The sequence below is a fragment of the Balaenoptera physalus genome (assembly GCF_965194825.1).
Source record: "Balaenoptera physalus genome assembly, chromosome: 3".
In the NCBI taxonomy this organism is placed as follows: domain Eukaryota; kingdom Metazoa; phylum Chordata; class Mammalia; order Artiodactyla; family Balaenopteridae; genus Balaenoptera; species Balaenoptera physalus.
In genome coordinates this window covers 15,988,984-16,006,725 of record NC_138890.1, presented here as the reverse complement: position 1 = coordinate 16,006,725, position 17,742 = coordinate 15,988,984, and the positions used below count along the sequence as shown (strand labels likewise).

At 49.9% G+C, this 17,742-nt stretch overlaps 2 protein-coding genes across 6 annotated transcripts in view; both read left to right on the top strand.

Moving 5' to 3' along the window:
* Positions 1–17,742, top strand: part of PGLYRP2 (peptidoglycan recognition protein 2) — a 360,132-nt gene that overhangs the window by 235,225 nt on the left and 107,165 nt on the right. The gene's annotated exons all lie outside the window — the stretch shown is intronic.
* On the top strand, positions 1,793–16,440 carry LOC309658737 (cytochrome P450 4F2). 5 transcript variants are annotated; one of them, XM_082457698.1, is made up of 13 exons: positions 1,799–1,856; positions 2,215–2,413; positions 4,306–4,450; positions 7,248–7,301; positions 7,395–7,522; positions 10,213–10,334; positions 11,122–11,392; positions 12,495–12,561; positions 12,744–12,873; positions 15,242–15,375; positions 15,473–15,537; positions 15,692–15,774; positions 16,182–16,440. In XM_082457698.1, the coding sequence occupies exons 2-13, from the start codon at positions 2,216–2,218 to the stop codon at positions 16,357–16,359; spliced, it is 1,575 nt and encodes a 524-aa protein (XP_082313824.1). In that variant the 5' UTR covers positions 1,799–1,856; position 2,215; the 3' UTR covers positions 16,360–16,440. The 5 variants fall into 5 exon arrangements, with proteins under 5 accessions (XP_082313826.1, XP_082313825.1, XP_082313824.1 ...); XM_082457696.1 differs by having other exon boundaries at positions 1,811–1,856; positions 2,184–2,413; XM_082457700.1 differs by lacking the exon at positions 4,306–4,450 and having other exon boundaries at positions 1,793–1,856.

The following is a 17,742-nucleotide window of genomic DNA, read 5'->3' as shown; positions in this document are numbered from 1 at the left end:
TATAAAAGAAGCCTGAATTCTAACTCAGGTAAGATGGTTCTTTGGGACACTAGTCCACCAACTTCTTGGTCTGCTGACTTTCCAAATAAGGTCACCATTCCTTACCCCAACAGCTCATCTCTCAATTCATTAAACTTTTTTGTGTGGAGCAGTACAAGCTTGGACTCAGTCACAAGGCCACCTCCTCAGGGAGGCCCTCCCTGATTGCCCTGTCCAAAACAGTCCCCTTGGTCACTTTCTATTCTGTCTCAGGCTGTTAATTTCCTTCATTACTGCCACTATCTGACCCTGTCTCATTTCTTGATGGCTTCCCCCATCACACATGAGCACCACAATCCAGAGACCTTGTCTGTCTTGTTCCTCCAATGTCCTGGGTCCAAACACTGTGCCTGGTACAGAGTAGGTGTTCAAGTACACTTTGTCATTGAGGAGTGAACTACCTGAGAGATAGAAATCCACCTCTCCATTTACAGAAGAGGACATGAGGCTTAGAGAGGGCAAGTGACTAGCCCATCACATAACCATCAGGCAGCAGAGCTTGGATTTGAACTCAGTTCTGCTGATCCAGAACTTGATCCTTTCCAACAGCCCAGGAAGGAAAGATGAAACGCCAGCCAGCAGGCAGCCTGCATGCTTGTTTTAGAGACCTCACATCGAATCCTGGGAGGTATAGTAGGTATACATTATGTAAGCGCCTGACACACAGTAAGCATATTTACATAGAGCATGCAGCACACAGTTGGTGTACTTTCCATAGAGTACCTGGCACATAGTAGGTATGCTTTATGTAGAGCACCTGACAAATAGTAGGCACACTTTATGTAGAGTATCTGACACACTGAGGGGTGCTTTTTGAGGTGCCCAGCCCAGAGTAGGCACTCTTCGCATATAGCTCTCTTCACAGAATAGGGATACTTTACGTGAAATACTAGCACAGAGTAACACAAGTGCTAGTTGCCAACACTTTTCCTTCATTCCATCTTTCTGGGAGCTCCTGATCCTTACCACCTTCCTGCAGAACCCTCCTTGGTCCTCCTCTCAGGCTCTCATCCAGCAATCCATTTCCCGGATGGGAAGGCTGAGCCCAGAGAAGGTCGGCACAGCCCACAGTCACAGTGAGGATGCCCACTCAGGATGTCCCAGCTCTGCCCTCCCCTGTCTAGATCCTGTTCTCTCTCAGCCCCTTGGAACCTTACCCCTCGTGCCTCCAGGTGCCCTCTTCTAGCTGAGGACACTTTATCCCCTGAATCTGACGCAGGTAATCTCCAGCCAGGCTGGGTTCTCAGTTCCTGCTCCCAGCAATCATGTCTCCACCCAGGCCCTGGGCTGCCTGGAGGCAGGACTTGAACTCCTGCCAGGCTGCGTGCCCCGGAGGCCAGAGGCTTCACATCTCTGAGCTTCCTGATTCTGTGCTGAGAAATGGTGCAGACACCCTCCTGGCCCACGCATGGAGAAGAGCCCCAGAGATGTTTGCGCTGCTCACCTGGCACCTGAATGTTCATGCTTTTACCTGCTGCACCCTGGCCTTCGAAGGGCAGCGCTGGCTGTGAACTTGGGGTCCAGAGTCACCTTTGCCCGCACCCCAGCTTGCCCATGTGGGACGTGCTGAGTCCTGAGGATGCAGTGTCCACACAGTGTGATCCTGAGCTGGTTCACAGGCTGCTCTAGTAACACTGTAACCCCTTCCCTCCACCCTCTATTTGGGCAGCTGCCAGGTGGGGAGGAGGTAAGCAGGCTGCAAGGATTGGCTGGCTTAGCCCGGCCCCTGGCAGCTTCCTCTAGGTCAGGGGCCAGACAAAGCCTTCCCCAGAGGAGGGGAGAGGGAGTTGTGTGGGACAAGCCACTCCTGACAGAAGGTGCCAGGCTGGGGGTCTAAGGGCTGGGGGTCCTGGCCCGGGGTGGGGAAGGCCACTGCTCCAGGCAGGGTGGCTCCAGGGAATGAGCTGGCCTGGGAGATGAGTGGATACTAGTTGGTTACTAACTCCTCTGTCTGTCTGTCTGTCTCTCTTCCTCTGGATTTCTCTCGGTCTCCCTCCCCTCTCTGAGCCCCTGTCTGCCCACCTCTGAGCCCTTCTTGCCCCGTCCCCAGCACTCACCATCCCTGCCCCTCACTCCCTTGTTCCTGTCCCTCTGTTGGTCTCTGCCTCACAGCTCACCATCATCGCCCCTTCCTTCATCCTCAGGAGCTCACCCTCCGCCCCATCTGCCCCGCAGGATGCTGCAGCTGAGTCTGGCCTGGCTGGGACTCGGGCCGGTGGCAGCCTCCCCATGGCCGCTCCTGCTGCTGGTCGGGGCTTCCTGGCTACTGGCCCGCGTCCTGGCCTGGACCTACACCTCCTACAACAACTCTCGCCGCCTCCAATGTTTCCCGCAGCCCCCAAAACGCAACTGGTTCTTGGGTCATCTGGGCCTGGTGAGTGTGGGCAGCAGGACGAGTCTGGAGCATCAGGGTGGATGGACTTCCTGCAGGGTCAGGAATGGGGCTCAGGGTTTGGGCTGTGATCTAGGACAGCAGAGAAGCCAGGGAGGATGAGAAGCCCCCTTTTTCCTCACTCCTTCATTCCTCTGCTCTGCCATCGAGGCCTTCCCCACATCCGGTCCTTCTATCCCTAGCCTGCTTTGGGGTCCATTTCCTGCCTGTCTTCCACACGTTAGCGCACCTCATCAGGTGCGCTGCCCAGGGTCTGCTCTGCATGTGGCCCATTTCCTTGTGTCTTATTCTGGGCTACATCTTCCCCACAGGAAATAGCTATCACCTCCCCATTCCCACCTACAGGTGCACAGCTACCCACCCCCTCCCCTCTCCAGGACCCCTCCCTCTAATCTCTTACTCCCTTCCCCCCGCTCCCGCCAAGATGTCCCAATGGGCGCCTTGACCAATCTGGATAAAGTTGGCCACTCACATCCTCTTTCAGAAGCCTTCTTACACTTCCCCATCCTCCACGCCTGCCTACCTTGTGTCCCAGACTTTGACCTTTGACTTGGCCCCGCTCATGATTAATTAAACAGTTAATTGTCCAATTACTTATTAACCATCTTTCCAATTTGATGATAGTTCTGGGGAGCAGACACTACAGTGCCCAGTCCAGGGCCGGCACACAGTAGGCATGCAAAATAAATGTTTGATGACCAAGGTGAGGAACTTGCCATCACCCCCCTCAGTCAAGGTCAAAGGAATGGTTGTCCTCCTCCTGTCTCCCAGATAGCTTTCCTTCCCTGCCTGGGACGAGAACTACAGCTTGGCGGGGGACTTGCTGCAATCACTGTTCATTAAGGCAAAGTTCAGAACAGGGGCATTCCGAAGTTCACCGTGAAGATGAGATTCACAGGGCTGAGATTCTAGGTCTTGGAATGGTTTCAGGACATCCTGGAAGCAGCAGGAATGTTACAAAGTTGCTACAGTTCTGCCTTCCCCTCCAAGGGCTTGTCTGTGAGGGGCCTGTCTTGGTCACTTTTCCTTCCTCCAGCCCCTCTTGCTGTGTGACCTTGGCTGAGTCACTCTCCCTCTCCGGACCAATCTCATCTAGTGCTTTGAATCCTCACCTCAAGGTCCTTGGGGAGACAGGAGCGAGTCACAGAGGTGCAAATGATTTATGTTCATTTGTCTAGAGCACCTGGGGGTATTTGTCAGGTTTGAATGGGGCATCCTGGTGAGAGGATGCTTCACCAGGAGGCAACCCACACTTCTTCCCCTTTGGGGGCATATGGCCTCAGTTTCTTCATTTGTAAACGGCACAATTGAAAGGCATGCCCATAACTTGCAGAGAGATAGACACACAGGATGCACTCTGCACAGAGCATGGCCAGCAGAGGGGGTTCAGAGGGCAGAATTGCTATCTTGATTGATGGGCAGAATTCACGACCGTCCCTTGGGGTTGGCCAGGGCTGGAAGTTCCCAGGTCTGCAGACCCTTTACCATGCAAAGAACCAGAGGCCATGTGGACCAGCCAGAATATGAAAGGATGTGGGACCAAAACCCAGTCCACAAGTCCTGAGGCCACCCTGCTACCCACAAACCTCACCACTGGGGATCTCCTCCTGTGGTCGCCCCTGGGGCTGGGACCACTCCCAGGAAAAGAAACATTTGTCTTTTCAAGCCAAGGTCACCCTCCCTGTGGGCAGAGAGCGTGTCTTCTCCCTGTGCCCTGGGATACACTCTGGGGACATGAAGAGGCCCCCAGGACCCTCCTGCCCCCAGAGAGAAGGAGCAGGAGGAAGCAGAAATTCCCTCCATCTGCAGAATCCCACACACTGTCCACTGCAGCGGTTCCTTCTAGGGATTGATGGCCCTTACCTTGCTTGCAGGTCCCCCCTACGGAGCAGGGCTTGAGGGGCTTAACTCAGCTGGTGGCCAACTACCCCCAGGGATACATGATCTGGATGGGCCCTATCACCCCCCTGGTCATTTTCTGCCATCCTGACTTGATCCGGAATGTTGCCAATTCCTCAGGTACCCATGCAGAGCTTGTGGTGGTGGTGCAATGACACATCTGAGGGCTTCCAGCCCCTCCCTGCCAAGCTTCTACGTGGCCCCTACAGGACCCCGGCCCTTCCTCCCCTCTTCTCTCTCAGCCATCTTCCTCTCTCCTTCAAGTATTCACCAGCCCCCATCTCACTGCCTCCTTCCTCCTCTCACTGCCGTCTGCACCCCACCCTGGTGTCCTGGGTGAAGGACACCCCCAATCTTGAGGACACAGGTCTGGACAGAGAGATCCCTGATCTGGTGTGGTTAGGAATTGGCCAGAGGGAGATGGGCTGTGGCAACCCAGAGGAGAAGCAAGGTATTCTGCTGGGGCATCCCGGAAGGCTGCCTGGAGGAGGAGTTGCTGGAACTGTGTCTGGATCGATGAGCAGACATTTTTTAAAGCAGAGGGTAAAGTGGTGCAGTGGGAATCCATAGCATCCCAGGCCCCCTGCCAGGCCTGCCCTCAGACCCACCCATCCCCAGGCCCAGAGCAATGAAGACTCGTGGCTGGTGGAAGATCTGGGCTGCTATTTCCATGACATCCACCTCGCTGGTGGGTCAGTTTCTTTGACTCTATCCTGCAGCTTGACCACTTCTAGTTCAGTGCCCTCCTTCTCCAGTCCCCAGGAATCTCCCTGAGGAGACTCCACCACACCCTGTCTCCCTTCTCTTGTCCCCTGTTCCTCCCATCCCCAGACAGACCTGGCAAGCAGAGGAATGAACAGGCAGCAACTGACAGAGACCTTGGTTGAAACACCAGAATGCTCAGTGACTCTGGGAAGGTCCCTGGCTCTCTCTGGCGGCTGAAGTCTCTTTCAGCTGTTAGTGGTGGAAATGCAACCCTGTATGTTCTAAGGAAAGAAAGCGAATCAATTGATAGTAAAGTCCAAGGAGGGTGTCTTCAGGCCCAGCTGGATCCAGGTCTTAAACAATGTCATCAGAAATCTGTCTTCATCTTTCAGTTCTGTGTTCATCTGTGATGGCTTCACTCTCGTAATGGTAAAGATGAATGCCAGAAGCTCAACCCCCATGGAAAAGTGACCTCATTCACAACATTTCCAGGCAAAGATACAGGATTCCCTTTAATTTCCCTTCTCTGGGTCATAGGACCAATCTCTGTGTCCCTGAGACTCTGAGTGCCCTGTCTGGGAAGCATAGGGTCCTCTGAGCTATTGTTTTGGGACTCAGAGCAGCTGGATGGTTAAGAACTCAGGCCCTGGATTCAGACAGACCTGGGCTGGAGTCTCAGGCTTAGTGTCTGGGAGACTGTTGGCAAGTGACTTCATCATTCAGAGCCTCAGTTTCCGTACCTGGAATATGAGGATGGAAGAGAAGTCAGGTGAACATGGTATTTGGGATCCAAACAGGGAAAGACCATTTCTATCCTGGTAAACAGGGGATCCCAGTTGTCATGTACAGAGGGTGTGGGGAGGGCGCCCAGGAGGAGGCTGAGGACAGACGAGCAGCTGCTGGAGGTGATTCATGGGTTCAGATGTGGATCACGGTCCTGCAGGTCCTTCCCTCTGGCAGCCTGGAAGAGTGTGAATTGGGTCATTTTTGTGCCTGTCCAGATTCAGAGCTCGGAGGAAGGTCTCCTGTACACACAGGGCCTGGCCAGCACCTATGGGATGTGTGCCGTTGGTGGTTGGACCCTGGCATGTGGTCACCCGCATCTTCCACCCCACCTGCATCAAGCCTGTGCTCTTTGCTCCAGGTAGACGCCTCCCTGGCCACAGCTTGCCCACTGCCATGGTCTCTGTGTTGCCTCCAGGTGGGCATGTGACCAGAGTGCAGACAGAAGGGGCTGTGACAGAGATGCCACTGCCTCTCTCTCACCTGGACTCCCACCTGCCTGACCTGCGGTCATGTCTGTGCAATGTCTGCTGCATGGCCACGTCTGGTCACGTATGTTTCTACCTGGATTCTGGTTACAGCTGGTGTATGTTATACCTGGTGACACCTTGTATATGTTTATACCTGAGCTCAAATGGAGATGGTCTCAGTCATGTCTGGGGCTCAGCTGTGGCCAAGGACATCTGAGGCATCTTGCAGTCTCTGGTTCTTGCGTGAGATGCCATTAGAGATTGTCTGGTTCTCCTGCTGGTCACGTCTGGGCCACATTTGGAGTTTGTCTGAGGTCTGGGACTCAGGGTCACTCTGAGAAATGCCTGAGACCTTATGTGAGTCGTGTCTGATGCAGGTCTTAGAGTATGTCTTGGTCTTGCCTGTTTCAGGTCTGTGATATAAGTGTATTAGGTCCTGTCTGGGGCCCATCTGGGGCACATTGAGGTCATGTCAGATTGTCTTCAGGTCCGTGGCAGAGCATGTTTTGTCATGTCAGGTTGTGTTGTGCATGTTGGGGCCTTGTCAGGACATGTTAACACATGGGGCCCTGTCAGATGTCTCAGGAGAGGTCAGAGTGCTGGGGCAGATGTAATGTCCTAGGTCCCTGTAAAGGCGTTTTGTAAAGTGCTGGGCTATGCTTCGGTGTTTATAAGGTGCCATGTCAAGGCATGTTGGGGTATGTTGTTTCATGTTGGGGTGTGTCTAAGCATGTAGAGTTGTGTCTATGGGCTCTGCCTTTACTGTATTCTGTGCTGCAGCCTGGTCTGTTCCACCCTCCCTTCCCCCTCTCCTCCCAGTTTCCTGTGCTCTTGGCCCCATTCCTGCTATGCTGGGCTTGGAGGGGGAACGCAGATTCCTGACTGGGAGCCGCCACCCCCCACCAAAAGTCCCTCCCCTCCCCTTCTCCCTGGCCCCTGATGGTCCTCATTCATGTCAGCCACCGTCGCACCCAAGGACGTGCACTTCTATGACTTTCTGAAGCCCTGGCTGGGTGAGTAACTGTTAGTGAAGGGGGTTGGGGACAACCTTGGGGGCCCAGGGGAAGGTGCTGCCCTTGCCCACTCCCCGTGGCTGTCTCTGCTAGGGGATGGGCTCCTGCTGAGTGCCGGTGACAAGTGGAACAGCCACCGTCGCATGCTGACACCTGCCTTCCACTTCAACATCCTGAAGCCCTACATGAAGATTTTCACCAAGAGTGCAGACATCATGCATGTGAGTATCTTGAACCCAGGGTTCCAACTAGAGTCTTGGGGACAACAGGGACTCAGAAACGTCTTGTCTGTAATTCTGGCTCTTCTGGGTGGCTTGGGCCATTGTTCTTTCCTTCTGAGCCTCAATTTCCTTGGCTATAAAATGAGTATAATGTGATCCCTGCTTTGCAGGGTGGTCGAGATAACATAATAGAGCCATGTCCCTGGCACACGGTAGGTGCTGAGAAGGTGATAGTTTCTATTTTACCTTCACAGAAACCATGGAATCTTGAGACATGTTTGATGATAATGATGAATATCATGGAGTAGTTATTCCTGAGTAACAAATCACTTCAAAACAATAAGGGTTTAGTGTTGACAGCAAGTCTGTGAGTCAGTTGGCTGGTTCCTCTGAATGTAGATGGGGTCACTCACGTATCTGTAATCAGCTGTGGGTCAGATAGTGTTGGGCTGCACCCCACAGGCCTGCAGCCTCAAGACTGAAGAAAGAGCTGGAGTCAGTAACAGAGACATCAGTGGTTTAATGGACAGGGGCATCTTACATGTCTGAAGCAAGGTCCTGGAGTGACACCCCCCCATGTGTGGCCGATAGCGGGAAGGACATGGTGGCAGTCTTCCTATGGGGGTGCATGGGTGGGAGGTTACCAGTTGTAGGGGAATTGACATCAGGTTGGCTCATAAGTTACCAAGGAAACCAGCAGAGGAGCATACCCTTCACTACCCCTTTGATAAGCTATCATGGTGGAGATGTTTTGATCTAAATATTAGAACAATCACTATCTGGGGCTGGGGGCGAGTATATAGGCAGTTACTGATTAGGCTCTATGATTAAGAGGGAAGGTCAGCCATGTGAATAGGGTGTAGGTGAAACAAGGACTGGTCAAGCAAAGGATGTGCAGAGAACAAGAGGACAACTATCTTGGGCGGCCTGACCATACAGATACGAAGCATTGCTGATTTGGGGTCAGTCCTCTCACATGTATGGAGCTTGGTTGGCTGCAAGCTCATCTAGGATGACCTCAGCTAGGGCAACTAGACTTCCTTTCATGTGATTCTCTCCCTTCAGAAGACATCTCAGGCTGGTTCAAATGGCAGAGGCAGGGTTTGAAAAGACTGAGAGGAAGCTGCAGTGCCCGTGGTGTCTAGGTTTGGGATGATCTCCTCATTTTTTCACCATAGTCTGTTGGCCAAAACAAGTCCAAGGCCAGCTCAGAATCGAAGGATGGTGACATAGGCTCCACCTCCTAATAGAAGTTACTGAAAAAATACATTGGAAAAGGTTTGGATATATACATGGGAATGGAGTTGTGGACGTAAGAATTTTGTGAAGTGCCTCGGATTTTTCCATACCTGCAAGCTGACAAGGGAACTTGTTACTGTTTTGTGGATTCTGCCAGAAGTCATGAGACTCCTGGCTTAGAGACAAAGGACAGTTTATTACTTTTGGCACAGAAAACAGCCTGTGCTTCTTGTTGGTTTGCATTCTTCTTCCAAGTCACCAAATACCCTGAGGATGACACAGGTGGGCTTCAATAGATGCCTGCTCATATAGTATGTTGTATTACAAGGGAAGGAGCCCTAGGTTTAGGGACTCTATGACTTTTATAGCAATTAGAAGCAAGCCTGGTATTTGTCCAGGGGGAGACATTGAAACAGGAGGGAAGGGAGCAGGGCACAACCTTTAAATGAATGACATAGCCAGAGGACATGACATAAACTGATTAGAACCAAATAGATCCAAGATGGCGGACGAGTCGACTTCCACTAGACCTTGAGCCTCAATATACGCTCATTGTAACACATCAGCTCGCTAAATGACACACCCACAAGTGCCATGAGAGTTCGAAGCCTGACCATAAAGGTCAAAAAGTGAGCAGTAGCCCAATTTCTGGAAATCCCCACCCCTTCCCCAAAATAGCTGGAATACTCCTCCCACTCATTAGCCTATGAAATTACCCACCACTAAAAAAACTGACAACCCAATACCCTGGGGCTGCTCTCACCTTCTGAGATGGCCCACACTCTGTCTGTGGAATGTATTTCTCCCTAAATAAATCCTCTTCTTACCTATCAATCACTTTGTCTCTCACTGAATTCTTTCTGCAATGAGACATCAAGAACCTGAGCTTCATTAAGTCCTGAGACCAAGTGTGTGATTTCAGTTAAAAGACCATGGGTTCAAGTCTCAATCTGGGTTACAAGGTTTCAACATTATCTCACTCCTCAAAGTTGTTTGCTACAAACACAACCCTGAGAAATGACCCAGGTAAAGAATATCAGTGTCTTGCAATTTTTTGGCATACCCAGCAAAAAAGTGCAGGGGTACTCAGGGCCCATGGAGGACTACCTCTCTCAACATAGGGGACATTTTCCTAATCAATTTATAACAATGAAGATGATGGAAGCTAACATTTGTTGAGCACTTACTTTATGCAATAAGTTGACCAAGGGCACAAAGAGTATAGCAGGCAGAGCCAGGATTTAAAAACCCAGATCTCCTGACTCTCAGCCATGGTGACTTCATGTCCTAATAGTAACAGCTTTCACACCTACCCAAGTCTGGTCCTCCCTGGGGTTGTGTGCCTGGGCCCAGGAGTCAGAATCTGGGGGAGTGCATCTTGGTGTTTAGGGGTTAGGGAGGGGTCAGGGGAGTCAGTTCGCAGCCACAGCTCTGTTCCCTTCTTTGTCCAGGCCAAGTGGCAGCACCTGGTCACAGAGGGCCACACCCACCTGGACATGTTTGAACACATCAGCCTCATGACCCTGGACAGTCTGCAGAAATGCGTCTTCAGTTTCGACAGCAATTGCCAGGAGTGAGTCTCAGCCCAGGGCCCAGGAATATGAGCCATACACCCAAGGGAGTAGATGGGGGAGGGAGGACTGACCAGGGCAATCAGAAGGGCCTTCCTGGAGGAGGTGGGTCAGAGCTGGACATTGAAGGACAGGGAAAGGGAAAGAAAAGGAGCTAACCTTTCAGGTAGGTAGAACTGTTTGATAAAGGCCAGGAGGGTAGGATGAGCAAAGTGTGTGCAACAGTGAGGAGACACCTTGGAAATAGGTTTGGAGGAGTGGGCAGGGTTATGTCTTAAGGACATTCTGAAGTCAGACATAGAGGATATGAACTTTATCTCAAGTTTCCTGGGAGCCAAGGAATGTGTTTGAGCATATGAGGGTCTTGGTTAAAGTTGAGCTTGGACATCTGACTTGATAGAAGACCAACTGTCATGTAGACACTGAATCTTGTTGACATTGGATGTAAGGAGAATAGGGAAGGGCTGGTCCATTGACCAGCTAGCAGAGGATAAGTTCTGAGCCGTGTGGACAGTTTGGGGAAGGAGAAGGGGCAGGTACTGGGTGAGAGACAGAGGAAAGAAGCATGATATCTAAGCTGTGCTCTGGGTGCCTGGGGCATGGAGGCAGCTCACAGAGATGGGATGTAGGAGAGAAGAGTCTGGAGAGTCTCATGTCCTGGCTCCTCCCCACACTGTATCTGTGGGCCATCTGTTCTTGGAGCCTCAGTTTCCTGGAGGGAGGTAGCTCTCGGCTTCTGGGCTTCAGGTGTTTTATGTTGTTGGCTTCCTTCATGCTCTCATCCTGCAGGAAGCCCAGTGAATATATTGCTGCCATCTTGGAGCTCAGTGCCCTAGTGGCAAAGCGGCACCAGCAGATCTTCCTGCACGTAGACCTCCTGTACTACCTCACCCCCGACGGGCGGTGCTTCCGCAGGGCCTGCCGCCTGGTTCACGACTTCACAGATGCTGTCATCCAGGAGCGGCGGCGTACCCTCCCCAGTCAGGGTATTGATGACTTCCTCAAGGCCAAGGCTAAGGCCAAGACCTTGGACTTCATTGATGTGCTCCTGCTGACCAAGGTAGGCTCCTCTGGTATCTGAGTAGAAGTATTAGAATGGACCTCGATTTGATCAAAGAGCTTGGATGGGATGCAGAGGGTACTAGGGAGCCATGTGAGGTGCTTGAGAGAGGGATGGGTTAGGGATAAGTTTTAGAGATGACTGTGTGGAATCCCCCTGCAGGGGATTGCTGAGTCTGAAACTATGAAGGCCTGAGATTTTACTCTACTTACAAGCTAATAAGTTAGTCTAGCACAGAGGCAGACTGTATATATACATGTACGTATATATACAAAACTCTGGATCAGAGCAGCCCATTTATTACTTACAGCAATAACAGTAGCCAGAGTAGAATTGTAGCTATGGTTCCCCATTCCTAAATTTCTCTGAGGGCTCCATAATGTTTTACCTATACATGCAGCCATGCTTGCATTGCAGGATAAGTACCTCCAGATTTCGAACTTTAGAACTTATACAGGACATCTGCCCCTTCTTCCCTATGTGGGGGAAGGAGAGGGGGAGAGAGAGAGAGAGAGAGAGAGAGAGGAAAGGGAACAGGAGGGGAAGGGCGGGAGGGGAGGGGAGAAAGGGGAGGGGAGGAAGAGGAGGGGAGGAAGGGGAGGGGAGGGGAGGGGAGGGAAGAGAAGAGAAGAGAAGAGAAGAGAAGGGAAGAGAAGAGATTGTTCTTGAACTTAAACAAATCCTCGTGGGAGAGAAGGCAAAGTCTATAGATTCTACAGGTTTATAACCCATTCCTTATTCCCAGGAGAGATAAGGAATCCCTGGATTTACTATCCTAACATATGAGCAAATGGCTTTGGGGCAATGCTCAAGCTATAGCTTCCAAGTCAAGTTGCCACTCAATCATCCTGTAATCCATCAGGTTGCATCATGTAGAGACATGAAAATATTTATAGATCATTGATTCCTTTCACCAGGGACAACACAGGAGGCAAAGAGGTCAAGAGGAGGCCTGTGGGGTGGGCCCTGGTGTGATAGCAAGCAAACGAGGTCTAGGAGTTCAGGGTGGGCTTGGGTTTCTGGATGGATGATGGAGGTTGAGATTGTCTCAGTTTAGGCTCAGGGGCCCTCAGTGATTCTGGGGATCTTGCTTTCTCTCCAGGATGAAGATGGGAAGGGATTATCAGACGAAGATATCCGAGCTGAAGCTGACACCTTCATGTTTGAGGGTGAGGGTCCCAGTGTGAGACTACAGAGGGGAAGGGGTCTGTCCCCCACCAAGGAACTTGGCGAGTGGACCCTAGATCACCCCATCACTCCCCATCCTCCCCATGGGCCTTACTGTGAGGGTGCTGTCCGCCTTCTGGTGCTGAAGTAGCCCAGAGACCCAAGCTTTTCTGATGCCCCTCAGGCCATGATACCACAGCCAGCGGCCTCTCCTGGGTCCTGTACAACCTTGCAAAGCACCCAGAATACCAGGAGCGCTGCCGGCAGGAGGTGCAAGAACTCCTGAGGGACCGTGAGCCTAAGGAGATTGAATGGTGAGTGCAAGTCCTCCTGGTCTTTTTCTGAGCCCCTCACATTGGCCTTGCACCCTGGCTGGGGAAGAGGGGAAATCTTTTTGTTGATTCTGTCATTATTACTTAGTGGGAATAGGAGAAGATCCCAAAGGCAGGGTCTAGTACCCAGTATGTATAACAGGGGAAAGTTTGCAGGCTCTTGGGACAGAAAGACCTGGATTTCTGAGAGAATTAACGACAATGTGTGAGGGCTGATGATGCCACTTAGCACATATTCAGTAAGTGAACTTCCTCTCCACTCCCTTACTTTTCTCTCTGAATCACATGTTTTCAAACATCTTCATCCCTGAGTGTTTGCTGATCTCCTGCCCCCTAATTCTTCATATTATTTAGTCCAGGATTCACAGGGAACACCTGAGGACTAAAGTCATTCAACTCCTGTCCAGGAACAGCTGCATCTTCATCGATCCAGTTCCCATTTAGGGAACACTGCCAAACTGCCTTCCTATCACCAATTCTATGCCATTTCCAACTCTTTCCAGCCCCATTCTGTGTCCTGAAGACTCAGGAAGGACCCAGACCCAGTCTTTGCCTTCCAGGAGCTCCCAGCCTGGTGAGGAATAGCCCCAGGTCAGGACACTCCCAGTGTACGTGGGCAGTGCTGGAGTTTAGAGTAAGAGAGGGAAAGTCGAGGGTGGAAAAAAGTGCCTCAGCTGAGACCCTGAAAGATGATCAGTAGATATCTGGATGCATTTGAGATGCAGTTAGGTCAAAAAGACAGACGGGCAAAAATGAAGTGATGTGGGGAAGGGGAGAAAGAGACAGAGAAAGAGAAAGAGAGAGACAGAGAGAGAGAAATCAGTGAGGGAGGAGGTTTAATTGAACATACGATTGGCTTGTGGAAAACAGATTACATCATAATATTAACACACACTATCCCAGAGTGTGGAATGAATATCCATTTTGGTATATTCAAATAATCTTTAGGCTTTTAATAGAGTTTAAAATTTTAGTATAGAGATCTTATGCAGCTTTTGCTAAATTAACCCTTAGATACTCTTGTTGCTATGGTGAATCATCTAGTCTATCTGTACTGAGAAATATTTATAAGTTCATTTGGAATACATTCACATTTCTTGTTAATTTTAATCCAGATATTTTATATCATCATCATTATCATCATTTCTTTCATCTTCTATTCTATTATTTCTAATACAAAAACTAATCATTTATAGATATAAATTTCTTGTGCAGTGAACATAGTAAATGCTAAATATGGAGTCCCATATCAATAGGAAAAATAAAGATCATTTAATAAAAACTTGGAACAACTGGAGAGCTACATGGAAAAAAGTTAATTCAACCTGCTGTTATGTCATAAGAAAATAACATCTACATGAATCAAAGATTTAAAATAAAAAATAAAGGAGTCTTAAAGGCTCTAGAGGAAACCATGGGAAATTATTTCATAGCTCCTGAATAGGAAAGGCCCTATTTTGGACACTGGGCTCAAGAGATGTACAAGAAGAGATTGATATGCTGTTACATGAAAAAGATACAGAGCAGTGTGTATAGTACATAGTATGCTACTATATATTTTTTTAATGCAAAAAAGTACCTCTGGAAGGATACATATAAAATAATCACTAGGCAAACTGTGAGGAGGGGAAATGAGTGCTGTTGGGCCATAGGGGTGGTGGTTTGTAGTTTTCCAATTTTGAACTAGTTAACTGTATCAACTATTAAGGATTTAAAACACCACACAAAATGAAGGGGATTAAAGAAAAAGAATTCAGTCCCCTTACTGAAGCTTATCTTCGATGCTTATAAAAGTTTTCCAGTGAATTCTCTTGTTTTCTAAGTATAAAATCACTATCTGCTAAAAATGACATATTTACCCCACATTTCAAATGGCATTACTCTCCTTTTTCCTCTGTCTAATTGCATTAGCTAGTATCGCTAGTGCTGTAATAAATAAGAGTCAACACTGAATCTGATCTTTTGTTTCTTACTCATTTGCCTTTTGATTTTGCTATCTTGCCGTAAAGAATATTTTATTTTTATAAGAATTTGTAAACGTTTTTATGGTTGGCTCTTCGATGTTTTGCTTAGAAAAACTTCTAAAAATATCTCACTAAATTTTGTCTGGTTCTTCTGTGATATTGCTTTTCTTTCTTTCTTTCTAAGAACCATTTTATTGAGGTATGATGGACAAAGAAAAAACTGTACATATCTAATGTATACAACTTAATGTGTTTGGAGATATTTGATCCATCTGCAATTTTGTTATAGGGAGAGAGGATCTCATGGGACAGCAGGAGGGCTGGGGGTGGGGGGAGGCGATGTCTCTGTTTTTGCTCCCTGGATAATTGTCATGGGGGTTCCTTAGGGACGATCTGGCCCAGTTGCCCTTCCTGACCATGTGCATCAAGGAGAGTCTGCGGTTGCACCCCCCCGTCACAGTCATCTCCCGCCGCTGTACCCAGGACACTGTGCTCCCAGATGGACGGGTCATTCCCAAAGGTGCCCACAATGACTAGGGGAGGAGGTTCCCAGTCAGAAAGAGGGGCCCAATCAGGTGGCTTGGACCTAGTCCTGACTGGCCCCTCCTCTCCCACAGGTGTTATCTGCCTCATCAGTATTTTCGGGACCCATCACAACCCATCGGTGTGGCCAGACCCTGAGGTGCTGCCTCACCACCCCCCCACCTCCCTCATCCTAGTCCACTCCCCTCGGGGGCCCTAGGGGAGGGCACAGGGTTCTGGCTTAACAAATCAGACATCACCTCCCCCCATTATACAAACTTCTGCCAAGTAGCCCTGTCTTGCCTTGCCCCCAGGTCTATGACCCTTTCCGCTTTGACCCAGAAAACATCAAGGGGAGGTCACCTCTGGCTTTTATTCCCTTCTCCGCGGGGCCCAGGTGAGGACAGGGGGTATCTGAGGTGGGAATGGAGTGGTGGGCGCAGGGGCCTGGGACTGAAATTCCAGCCTTGATGTTGGGGGCCAGGAAGAGGGAAAATTTCAGATGGTCAGAGTTTCCCTCCGCTCCATTGGACGTTATGGGTAAGGGTCTGGGGAATGGTGGTGGGCCCGAGGAGGGGTCCGAGGTGTGTTGAGAGCCCTGTTCCCCTGTCTGCTGATCTGAGCTCAGGACTGGAGTGTGGGCTAAGCTCTGGGGACGTGTGAGCCCACGTGGGGGTTCCAGGCACGGTTACCCTCCTTCTCCATCCCTGTTGGTGGGGATGGGGCTTGTGGGCCAGATACCCGGTGCCGTGGGGCCCGGATGAGGGTTCCAGGCGCAGTCAGAGCTCCCGCTCTCGCCCACAGGAACTGCATTGGGCAGTCATTCGCCATGACGGAGATGAAGGTGGTGCTGGCGCTCACGCTGCTGCGCTTCCGTGTGCTGCCGGACAAGGAGGAGCCACGCCGGAAGCCGGAGCTGATCCTGCGCGCGGAGGGCGGACTTTGGTTGCGTGTGGAGCCGCTGAGTGCAAGTCAGCAGTGACCCACCGCCGTCTGGCCTGCGATCCACCCTGACCCTAGACACCTCACTTTGCAGATTCCTAGAAATAAAACTGTGCTGTCATGTCTGCCCCAGTCTCATTGAGAGGGGCGCTTGGGGCCTGGGAGGATCCAGACGGGTCTGAGTGGCTATGAACCTGCGGGGCGGGGGAAGGGGGTGCGGGAAGGGGTGTGGCCGGGGTTGGGGGGGGGTGGATATTGATGTGGTAGCTGGAGCTCCATCTTGGATCACAAGGTCAAGGATACTCGTTAGGGAAGGTGGAGCGGAGAGCTAGATGCAGTCAGGTTCAGACGACGCTGGAGCCACCACTCCCGCCCTATAGTGGTCACCATCCCAGTCTGCCATTTACTAGCTGCTTGGCTTGGGGAAAATCATGTCTCTTTCTAAGCCTCAGTGCCTTTATTACATAATAGTAGCCACCTTACTGCGGGCTGTGGAGATTTATAAGCAAGCATGAGCAAAATGACTGACAGTATCTGGTAAGCATCAGTACTCAATAAGGGTTCATTTCGTCCCTTCTTTTTGCATCACTTTCTCAAATTTAAAATGTTTTAAAGTCATAAAAGTTATATTTAAGTTTTGGGACGTGTGGAAACCTGCCGTTGAAGGTAACTGTCATTAGAAGATTCAGTAAATTCAAAATCTCCATAGTTACATCTGTTACATAGTTACAATGGGCTTTGATGTGAAGCTGGTCCGAAGCTAGGAACCGAAAAAAAGTTTTTTCCCTCAGAGAGGCATGACCCAGGACTTCATTTTCATCTAGGAAGTGGAGGTCAAGAGGGTCCACAATAGTGAGAGGAGGTGGAGGGGGCAGGAGTGGGGCCACTTCCTTCAGCACCTGGGACAGCAGCTGCCCCAGGACTTGCCCCACTCAGGCTGTAGGAGGTCCTGGGATAAGAGTCCTAGTCTCAGAGCCTTTCAGGGGCAGAAGACTTACTGGTTGCAAAGTAAGAAAGAAACACTGTAACATGAAATGAGGAAATATTTAGTATATTCTAAGCTGAAAATCACATATGTTTTTCTTTGCCTTCAGAGTTCTTATTTAAAATGTTTTTCTTTTGCCCCAAATGACACCTTGCCATAGAAGAAAATACAAATAATAAAAAGTAAGAAATAAAAATCATATCCGTAATCCAAACATGTCAAAGCAATCACTGTTCATATTCTCTCACATATACTGGCAAATTTTAATTTTATATGTAATTCTTATACAAGTAAAAATTTGAATTTACATCTAAATGTATTACATTCACATATAATCTCCTTTTTAAAATTACTATTATACTGACTAACAAGCACATGGAAATATACTCAACATCATTCGTTATTAGGGAAATGCAAGTCAATGCCACAGTGTGATAT

Coding starts and splice junctions, on each gene's coding strand:
- LOC309658737 (XM_082457698.1), top strand. CDS start 2,216: ATGCTGCAGCTGAGTCTGGCCTGGCTGGGACTCGGGCCGGTGGCAGCC. Junction 10,335..11,121: donor TTCGACAGCAATTGCCAGGA/GTGAGTCTCAGC, acceptor CTCATCCTGCAG/GAAGCCCAGTGAATATATTG. Junction 12,562..12,743: donor TGACACCTTCATGTTTGAGG/GTGAGGGTCCCA, acceptor GATGCCCCTCAG/GCCATGATACCACAGCCAGC.